The sequence below is a fragment of the Dipodomys ordii genome, unplaced genomic scaffold (assembly GCF_000151885.1).
Source record: "Dipodomys ordii isolate 6190 unplaced genomic scaffold, Dord_2.0 Scaffold18, whole genome shotgun sequence".
Taxonomy (NCBI): Eukaryota; Metazoa; Chordata; class Mammalia; order Rodentia; family Heteromyidae; genus Dipodomys; species Dipodomys ordii.
In genome coordinates, this window is record NW_012267234.1 from 20,156,679 (window position 1) to 20,167,399 (window position 10,721).

The 10,721-nt window shown below is 53.3% G+C and overlaps 1 protein-coding gene across 2 annotated transcripts in view; it reads left to right on the forward strand.

Moving 5' to 3' along the window:
* Zc3h18 (zinc finger CCCH-type containing 18) overlaps window positions 1-10,721 on the forward strand; it is a 56,906-nt gene that overhangs the window by 35,652 nt on the left and 10,533 nt on the right. For both annotated transcript variants that reach the window (XM_013012946.1, XM_013012947.1), the window contains 2 exons: window positions 433-550; window positions 2,553-2,821. In XM_013012946.1, coding sequence (XP_012868400.1) covers window positions 433-550; window positions 2,553-2,821 — 387 coding nt within the window. The remainder of the gene's footprint in view (window positions 1-432; window positions 551-2,552; window positions 2,822-10,721) is intronic.

Sequence of the window (10,721 nt, forward strand, 5' to 3'; positions counted from 1 at the left end):
GAAGTGGCGCTGTGGCTCAAGTGGTAGAGCGCTAGCCTTGAGCCGAAGAGCTAAGGGACAGCGCCCAGGCCCAGAGTTCAGGCCCCACGACCGGACCCCAAAAAAACCCAAAAACATAGTGTTACTGTTTTCGGGATGGGGCAGGGCTCCATGTTGGCTCACATTTTATACAGATTTTTTTTTTCTTGGCCAGTCCTGGGGCTTGAACTTGTCCTGAGCGCAGTCCCTGAGCTGCTTTTGCTCAAGGCTAGCATTCTACCACTTGAGCCACAGTGCCACTTCCAGCTTTTTCTGTTTACGTGGTACTGAGGAATTGAACCCAGGGCTTCATGCATGCTAGACAAGCACTCCACCACTGAGCTGCCTTCCCAGCCCTTTATGTAGAATTTTTGCTCTAATGTTCTGAGTGGTAAGATTTCCCTCCTATTTCAGACTTGAGCCTTATGCGGATCCTTACTATGACTATGAAATAGAACGGTTCTGGCGCGGTGGACAGTACGAGAATTTCAGGGTACAATATACAGAAACAGAGCCGTATCATAATTACCGCGTAAGTATGCAGCTGTGATTGTTACTGACCTGCTTATTAAAACCACGCTTTTCTATGTCCTTCCCCCACAGTATAACCTTTGCTTTCACTGTATTTGATGTTGGTATAATTTGTGGAGGGGAAGGGAAAAAACAAATCGTTTAAATAGGGATACAGGTAGACCCATTGCGACAATGAGATGTATATGTCGTTATGTTGAAAAACGAACTTCACAACTTTGGGGAGGGGGGAGATGGGAAGGGGAAACAAAGGAGGAGGCAACAATGCTTGATAAGAAATGTACTCATTATCTTGCCCATGTAATTGTAACCCCTCTATATGGTATTTTCACACACAAAAAAAAATTCCACACTTTTCAAGGCCAGGCCCCACCCCCAGCCATCGCCCCTTCTGATCCAGCTGTAGGATCTTGTGTGAGCTTGCTGTCTTGACACAGTGAACTCATTGAACCTGCAGTCTTAAGTCTGAGCCCATATTGATTGTATCTTGACCCAGTGACTAAATTTGGTAGTGTGAATAGGGGCTAAAAACTGTTCTTGCCAGTTTTGTAAAGTTAGGTTTTTCATGAGGTATTGGTAACAATCTTTTTTTTTTTTGCAGGGGTGGGGGTCGGGTCATGGGGCCTGAACTCTGGGCCTGGGTGCTGTCTCTCAGCTCTTCAGCTCAAGACTAGCGCTCTACCACTTGAGCCACAGTGCCACTTCCGGCTTTTTTCTTTTCTTTTCTTTGGCTCCGGTCATGGGGCCTGAACTCTGGGCCTGGGCGCTGTCCCTCAGCTCTTCAGCTCAAGGCTAGCGCTCTACCACTTGAGCCACAGCGCCACTTCCGGCTTTTTTCTTTTTGCTTATGTGGTGCTGAGGAATCGAACCCAGGGCCTCGAGCATGCAAGGCAAGCTCTCTACCACTGATCCACCTTCCCAACCCATTTGGTAACCATTTTTAAAGGTCTGGCTCACCCTCTAATCTTATTGCTCTTAAGGTTCTGAGTTCAAACCCCCAGGAAAGAAGAGCAGGAAGGAGGGAGTTTGGGGAGGGAAGGGAGGAAAGGAGGAAAAGAAAGGAAGGGGAAGGGAAGGGAGAAAACATGGTTTTGTTCTCTTTTTTTTTTTTTTTGCCATGCTATGCACAAAGTAAGACTTCTCTTACCTCTCTGGCCCATTGGGTAAGGATTTGTCTCTGGCAGCCATGTCATACCGGTCTAGCAGAAGACTGGTCTGCAGTGGTATTTTCTCCCAAGTTGCCCAGACTCTGAGAGCTTAGTATATTTATGGATGTATATGCTCCAAACTGTAAGTCCTGATTTCCACTGGTGGGGTGACTTCTCCAGGGAAGACCTATCAGAAGCAGTTAAGCAGGTTATGTGTTGTGGTTTGTGTGACAAGCCACACGTTTTTCAGGCCCAAAGGAAGGTGGCAGGCAGCCTCAGCTGCTCATAGATGATGAGCTTGAACAAGAGTCCCGTAGGCCCAGAAAATCCCCCTGGCTGACTCTCCTGTGCCCATCTGCCCTACAGAGCAGTTTTCCTCCTTGAGCTGGGCTGTTGGACCCTGTTCCTAGACAGGACACATGCAGGTAGATGGCCATTAAAGGTGCATAGTGTGCCCCCTAGTGGCCAAGAAGGTAGCTGGTGCGCTGTGGGTGGATATTTAGTTTCACATTAAACCTTAGAGCAAATCAATCAGCCAGCAGTGGAGAGCTGCCAGTTGTATTCCAAACCACTCAGTTAAGTGCTACTCTTGCCCTGTATGCAGCTGCCATGGCCTCCATCTTCAGGAGCGATACGTAGGAAGAAAGCCAGTGGTGCAAGCTCACACCAGGCCCTGGTGGCCTCCGTCTGGACTTCGTGGCTGGTGTGACTTCACTCCTACTTACATCTGTCCAGTTTAAGGAGACAGTGGGGAGGGAGAAGGCCCTGGAGCGTTCCTGGGTAACCTCGCGCTTGCTTCTGTTTCCTCTCTTTTGCCAACGTGGCTAACTGGTGTATGTTGGCTTTTTAATGAAGGAAAGGGAGAGGGAGCGTGAGCGAGAGAACAGACAGCGTGAGCGGGAGCGTGACCGGGAGCGTGACCGGGAGCGGGAGCGGCGGCAGCGGGAGCGCGAGCGAGAACGGGAGCGCGAGCGTGACAAAGAGCGGCAGCGCAGGAAGGAGGAGTGGGAGAGAGAGCGAGCCAAGCGGGACGAGAAGGACCGGCCGCACCGCGAGCGGGACCGGGACAAGGAGCGGGAGAAGGAGAAGGAGAAGCCGAAGCCGCGCTCCCCACAGCCACCGAGGTAGGCCACCCCAACGTCAACACAGAGAAGCCAGCGCCTGCAGCCCCGGCCCCGGGTCCTCAGGCTGCACTGCTGGAGAACACTGCTCCTGCCCAGCCTGGCCAGCTGGGCGCGCCTCATACTCACGCTACAGGCAAGAGCTCATCTGGCCCCTGGGCGTGGGGTAGGAAGTGCACTGCTGTGGCTAGTGTGGTCCTCCAGCAAGCAGAATGCTGGTGTCATCTCCACATAGACTGGCACGGCTTTGTCAGTGCCAAGGTTGTCAGGGTGAATAGCAGTGACGGCTGGAGAGATGGCAAGCCATTTGCTTTTTTTTTTTTTTTTTGGTCGGTTGTAGGGCTTGAACTCAGGGCCTGGGTGCTGTCCCTGAACCTTTTTTTTTTGGTCAGTCGTGGGGCTTGAACTCTGGGCCTGGGAGCTGTCCCTCAGCTCTTCAGCTCAAGGCGAGCGCTCTACCACTTGAGCCACAGCGCCACTTCTGGTTTTCTAGTGGTTTTATTGGAGATAAGAGTCTCTCGGACTTTCCTGCCTGGGCTGGCTTTGAACCGTGATTCTCAGATCTCAGCCTCCTGAGTAGCTAGGATTACAGGTGTGAGCCACTGGCTCCTGGCTCCCAGAACCTCTTTGTGCTCAAGGCTAAATATTCTACCAATAGAGCCACAGCCCCACTTCCGGTTTTTGAGTGGTTAATTGGAGGTAAGAGTCTTATGGAGACTTCCCTGCCCGATAGGCCTAGAACCACAGTCCTCAGATCTCAACCCCCTGAGTAGTTAGGATACAGGTGTGAGCCAACAGCACCCAGCAGCCTTTTGCTTTTGAACATACTGCATACTCAATTGTGAAACAGAGAGATGCTGTCAGTGTTGAATCAGAGAACTAGGTATTTAAGTAGTTGTGCGAAGGAGTTGCCGTTTAACAAACCAGTTTATGAATACATCTTGATCATTAATTATTTTTAATCAGGTAGTTGTATAAAGTTTTTTCTGCCATTTGGCCTCCAGAAAATGCACAATGAATTCTTAAGGGGGTGCTGGTTGCTTGACCTCGAAGCAGCAGACCAGAGATGTCATTTCAGCCTTGAAGATCCACAGTAAAACCTCAAGACAGTGGGCTTAGTGGGACTTCAGTGCCATCTTGACTGCTCTGAACTCAGCTAAAACGCAGCTCACATCAAACACATCTGTCCTTGCCAAGCTGGCAGGTTGCATCCCCTTGGTTTCTGACTCTGTTCTTTCCCTTCTGTTTATCTTACAACCCTGTCCCATTGTTTTCTCTTTTTTTCCCCCAAGTCCAGGACCAGGACTCAAACTCAGTACCTGATGCTTTCGCTCTTTGGCTGGCACTGTACCAACCAAGCCATGCCTCCAACCCCAAAACACTGGCACATTGGCATTTCCTGTGGCTCTTGCATCCAACGCACAGCCCCTATCAGCAGGCCTGGAACTCTGGCTACGGCACTGATTTGGCCTGACTTCTGGCTTTTAGGCATCATAGGTCTTATCCTTGTTTCCCTCAAAGCCAGGCTAAGGGATCATTAGGGTAGAATTGCTCTGTCTCGTCCTCCAGTCAGCATGGCACCTGCACTCTCCAGTGGCTACGAGCGAGGCAGCTGCCAAAGGACGGTGGCACTTTTTTCACTTAGTAGGAGGGAGCTTGAGAGTTGACTCCTGGGAGGGCTTGGAGGACTCGCAGCCTAGTGACAGCATCCACTGCTCCTTGTAAGGAGCTCCCGTCTGGTCTGTTAGGGACGTCTTTCTCCCCTCTTTTCCGTGACTGCCTCCCCTGCCCAGCCTCTGTGCTCTGAGGGAGGCTGTCTCCATGGGAACCTCGGGGAACTTGTGGCCAGGCCTCAGGGCCAAGGAGGTAGTCGGTGTCACCTTGTTCTGATGTGGAGTCACTCATGAAACCCACCCACCCCATACCTGGGCTATTTTTATAGGACAAGAGCAGTGCCTGTCTACCAGTTCCATAAAACACAGCTGTAGGAGGGGAAAGCCCTTTGTGAAACCGACATGTCATTTCTTTTTTTATTTTCCCCCTGCTTGTGTTTTGTTTTTGTTTTTTGGTCGGTCGTGGGGCTTGAACTCTGGGCCTGGGAGCTGTCCCTCAGCTCTTCAGCTCAAGGCGAGCGCTCTACCACTTGAGCTACAGCGCTACTTCCGGCTTTCTGGTGGTTTATTGGAGATAGGAGTCTCACGGTCTCTCCTGCCCGGGCTGGCTTTGAACCGCGATCCTCAGATCTCAGCCTCCTGAGTAGCTAGGATTACAGGCGTGAGCCACCAGCGCCCGGCTCCCCTGCTTGTGAACCCTGAACTCTGGGCCTAGGTGCTGTCCCTCACCTCTTCAGCTAGGGCTAGCGCTCAACCACTAGAGCCACAGCGCCACTTCTGGCTTTTTCTGCTTATGTGGTGCTGAGGAATCGAACCCAGGGCCTCATGCATGAGAGGCAAGCGCTCTACCACTGAGCCACCTTCCCAGCCCCCGACATGTGATTTCTACAGCCAGGCCAGGGGTGTGCACAGAGGCAGCAGGGAGGCTGCTCTGATGGCCTGCTCAGTGGAGGTGAACTCCTGTAATTACAGCCATAAATCGTGAATGGGGCTTCTGTAGGAAGTGCCTGGGCTATAGGTGTGGACGATGCACAAGCTCCCTCCCACAGTGTTCCCTCCCAGGGCTGCGTTTGCCCCACTACTCAGACATCACACGGCTCCCCTGGTGGGCTCATGGCCACTGTGTCCTCCAGCCCCACGCGACCCCTGGTGGGCCCACGGCCACCGTGTCCTCCAGCCCCGCAAGACCCCTGGTGGGCCCATGGCCACCGTGTCCTCCAGCCCCACGCGACCCCTGGTGGGCCCACGGCCACCGTGTCCTCCAGCTGCACACAAGGCCGTTCTTTCACCGCAGGCCGCTCTGGAGTTGACTGCTCTGCAGTGTGAGCTGCCCAGGGGTCTCAGGCACTGGGTGGGCAACGTTAGTTGAGGAAAGGGCTGAGAAACACTACTTTGGCCAGCCCTCTGGTGAGGAATGAGTGGGATTAGGGATTTTCTTTTTTTGGGGCGGGTGGGAGTGAGAATCCGGTCGTGGGGCCTGAACTCTGGGCCTGGGCGCTGTCCCTCAGCTCTTCAGCTCAAGGCTAGCGCTCTACCACTTGAGCGCCACTTCCAGCTTTTTTTCTCTGCTTATGTGATGCTGAGGAATCGAACCCAGGGCCTCTTTCATGCAAGGCAAGCGCTCTACTACTGAGCCACCTTCCTGGCCCATGGGATTAGGAAGTTTCATGTGCACTTGAGCTGCATATTATATCTGCTCTTCACAAACATGGCCGTAGGTGTACATGAGATCACATGGCCTCTGGTCCAAGCTGTTGAAAGGGGGACAGTAGCAGTCAGCAGCCCGTGACATACAGAGGCTGCCCACTGCACACCCTGCCCCTGTTCTTACTCCTCCCAGTGAACTGAGGGATGGAGCTGGCACAAAGCTGGAGTTGCCCACACTTGTGGAGTCATCTTGATCCAGTCACGGCTTTCTGTCACCACAGAGAACTCCCTGGAGGGTGTGGGGACCCTACTCCACCTCTGATCTCTCCTGGGTGCTGCTTCCCTGCTGCTGAGAAAGCTGTGCTGGCGCTGGGGCTCTCAGGGCCAAGCGTGCCCTACCTCGCTTCCTTACCCAGTCACTGCCCAGGATGCCCCTCCGCCAGGTGGAGGGCCAGCCCTGAGGTGCTCTGGGGTGCACGTCTCATGGTCGATGCCGGAGGCCTGTGCTGCACTCAGTGTAGCCACAGATGAGCAACATTCTACATCTGTTCAGTTAATCACTCTTAAAACCTTCATGGAAGCTGGGCCAGGGTGTGGAGTCATGATAGAGCCCAGACAGTGTTAATCAACTGTCTTATAAATGTCCCCTCAGAAAAGGTGTGTTTTAGTAATACTTGCCACCACTTTGGAACAGTACACTGCCTTTTGTTTTTGTTTTTTGCTCCAGTAGATGATGAAGTCAGGGCCTCAGACTCTTGATTAACCTTTTAGTCATGGCTGGCTCCCTGCCACTTGAGCCATGCCTCCACTTAAGACTTTTTGCTAGGGCTGGGAAGGTGGCTCAGTGGTAGAGCGCTTGCCTTGCATGCATGAGGCCCTGGGTTCGATTCCTCAGCACCACATAAGCAAAAAGAAAAAAGCCGGAAGTGGTTCTGTGGCTCAAGTGATAGATTGCTAGCCTTGAGCTGAAGAGCTGAGGGACAGCGCCCAGGCCCAGAGTTCGGGCCCCAGGACTGGAGGCAAAAAAAAAAAAAAAGACTTTTTGCTAGTTAATTGGAGATGAGTGTCAGGTTTCTCTGCCTGTGCTGGCTTCAACCAGGCTTCTCAGTTCTCAGCCTCTTGAGTAGCTACACGCCCAGCAGTTTTTGCTTTCTTTCTACTCATCCAGAAGCTAAAACTGCAAGTAGGGGGAGTGTTTCCATTGCTGTGGTTAAGGGTGTATCCAGACATTTTCACGTCTGGACTGACGTGGTGGGTCTGCAGTTGAGACCTTGTGCGTGGGAGTCTGGCTCCACACCAGCACTTCCAGGTCAGGGCCTGAACCAGAGCCTCCTGGGAATTGCAGCTGGGAGGAGCACGTGATGGGTTTGATTCCGTGTTTCACTGGCAGTGTTGCTGGCCTGCTGCCGTTAGTAGGGACCGCAGGCGGAGGGGTGAGGGGAGGAGATGCAGGTGCGTGGTGGCATGGTCAGACCCCAGCTGTATCAGGAGGGGTAGGCACAGTGCTTCTGTTCCTGGAGAGCAGTTGCAGGGCTCCGTCGCCTGAGCCAGGGAGTATCGTGAGCGGTGGGCACGGTGAGCCCTAGAGTGGCAGCGCTACAGAGTTTGTTCCTACTCCGATGTATGGGCAAGAAGGGCCGCGCCCACTGAGGCAGGAGAGAGCCCTGCGGAAGTGCAGGGAAGCCAGCCGACAGCCCTGGGCGTGGAGCCACCGTGGCCTTTCCTGGGAGGTGAGCAGAGTGCGTGCTCCACAGAGCTTGGCAGATGGAGTGGGAGGGCACAGAACTTGAGGAAGGTTTGGATTTTTCCAGAAACCAATGTGGACACATTTGCTCCAGCCAAGTCCCACATGCTGGGAATTTCCTCCTCTTGTTTATTTAACTCTATTGTAGATAAGAACTGCCATCCTGGACTGGGAATGTGGCTTAGTGGTAGAGTATGCATGCACGAGTCCCTGGGTTCCATTCCTCAGTACTGCATACACAGAAAAGGCCAGAAGTGTCATTGTGGCTCAAGTGGTAGAGCGCTAGCCTTGAGCAGAAGCAGCTCAGGCACAGAGTGCCCAGGCCCTGAGTTCACGCCCGAGGAAAGAGCTGCCATCCCCTTTTTTTTCTCTTTGAGCCAGACTTCACAGCCGCCCAGGCTGGAGTTCGGGACACGGGGGTCGGCCTCCTTGCACGCTTCCTCCGGGGTCCTGCACATGTCTCTCTTGCACAAGAGATGTGTAGGGGGTGGGGGGATAAGAGCTACAGCTAGAGACCAGAAATTCCCTGTAGACTTTGCCCTCTCTGTACACATTCCAGATCTGCCCTGCCCAGCCGCACCGCAGGCCCTGGGGTCCTGGGAGCTTGTGTCTTCTGCATTCGGCCTGCTTTTGTGGCTTTTCCAGGTTTGCTTAAGCTGTTTGGAGCAACTGCTTTGTCTTTCATTGGAATAAGCGTTCCACCTGGGCATCTTAGGTTGTCTTGGGAGCAAAGATACAATGTGTGTCATTGCTCGAACCCCTGCCACTCAGAACACAACTATGTTGACAGCTGGCTGCCTTCACCTGTGGCCCAAGCAGACCCCCTGGGCCGTGAGCAAGCCCAGGGATTGTAGCTGCTCTGAGGAAGCTGCTCGGTCTTGGGGGCCAGTCAGTCTTACCACTTTCCTCAATGTTGTAAGAATAGAGTTGTCCCAAGTGGGACCGAGCAACGAGTTCTTGCTGATTGCCTCCCAGTCCTCCCCCAGATAGTGGCCATCTCCATTAGTGATTTGAGTTGTGTGCCTTTTAGCCCACATTCCATGGCTTGTGTCCCCTGTGTGGCTGAGAAATGGCTGAGGCTCTGCCGGCTAATGCTTAACCTTGATGATCCCCGCCTGGGCTTCATCTTCATCCACATGGTAGGCAGCATCCGGACGCCATCTCGCTTACTTATTTGTGTGTCCTAACTATTTTTCACTTCTTTTTGTTGTTGTTGTTTTGATTTTTTGCCAGTCATGGGGCCTGAACTCAGCCTGGGCGCTGTCCCTCAGCTCTTCAGCTCAAGGCTAGCGCTCTACCACTTGAGCCACAGCACCATTTCCAGCTTTTTCTGTGTATGTGGTGCTGAGGAATCGAACCCAGGGCCTCATGCACGCGAGGCAAGCACTCTTACCACTGAGCCACCTTTCCAGCCCCTGTTTTTTACTTCTTAAGATTAAATTTAAAGGCTTTTGTTTTTATTTCTTTTCGGGCAGTATTGGGGTTTGAACTCAGTACCTCACACTTGCTATGCAAACATCAAATTGTGTACCACAGTGAGTAAGAACACAAAGGGTTGTGCTAACACACTGGGCCCTGCTGTCGTGCCCCGGCACATGGCAGTGGGCAGCGCGAGTCTGCAGGACACCCTGGTGGCTCTGTCGGCTAAAGGAGCTTGCTCTCCGCCGAGCGGCACTCTAGAACGTGTGGGCAGGCGTCCGCCTTAATGACCCCGGCTTTCTCTTCCCTGCTGCAGTGGGGAAGCGGGAACCTCTGTGTCCTCCCCGCTGCAGACCAGGGCTGTCCAGTCTGCACGGAGAAAGGGCGGGACCTTGCCCTCTCTGGCACCTGCCCATCCCGGTGACTCATGAGAACGCGTGACTTAATGACAGCATGTGGGAGGGGGAGAGGGGCGCCTGACAGCTGTGACAGGAAGCGGGGGGCAGGTCCTCACTTCCTTCCCGACGTGACAGCAGCTGCCAGGCCTCAGTGTACTGTCCCTGGGGCAGGGCGGAGCGCTGGGCTTCCCCTGCCGAGAGTCTACACTGAAGCTCTGGAGGTGTCAGTAGGCAGTGGTGGTTTTGTCATTGAGTCAGTCTCCCTGTGTGGGCCAGGCTGGCCTCAGCCTCTTGGTTGGGATTGCAGCCAGATTACCACTATGCCTGCTGCAGTTTATTTTGAGATACTTGACACACACAAGTGCTGGTCACACAAAGCCAGGGACGAACAAGGTGCTGCTGCAGATCTGCTCACAAGGCTTGAGTGCAGTGTGCCTTCGTGCCACAGGTGTTTGTAGATGAGCACAGGCAAGATGCACCAAGGAATCAAACTCGGGAGGATTGAGGATCTCCCGTATACTGTAAGTGAGATGGGAAGGGCGCGTGGCTGCTCTGTGTGGACGCCTCCGTGACAGGCCAGCCACAGGGTGGGGCAGGCAGCTGCATTCAGGAGCAAAGCCAGTGCCTCAGCCTGTGCCCTCAAGGGCGTCATGTGCAGTGTGGAGACCCGCCTGTGCGGGGACAGGGGTTAGATCAAGGGAAAGAAAAACCAGTGACACACTAAAGAATGGGGAGCAGAGCCAGCGCCGGTGGCTCACGCCTGTAATCCTAGCTACTCAGGAGGCTGAGATCTGAGGATCATGGTTCAAAGCCAGCTTGGGCAGGAAAGTCTGGGAGACTCTTATCTCCAATAAACCACTAGAAAACCGGAAGTGGCGCTGTGGCTCAAGTAGTAGAGCGCTCGCCTTGAGCTGAAGAGCACAGGGACAACACCCAGGCCCAGAGTTCAAGCCCCACGACCGACAAAAAAAAAAGGAGAGCAGGTTTCTACACTTAGAGGAAACACATGAAGACAAACACAAGAGTGACTGAAAAACATTAGGTCTCCAAGTCAAACTACAAATAATAAGAGTTCTTTTTTT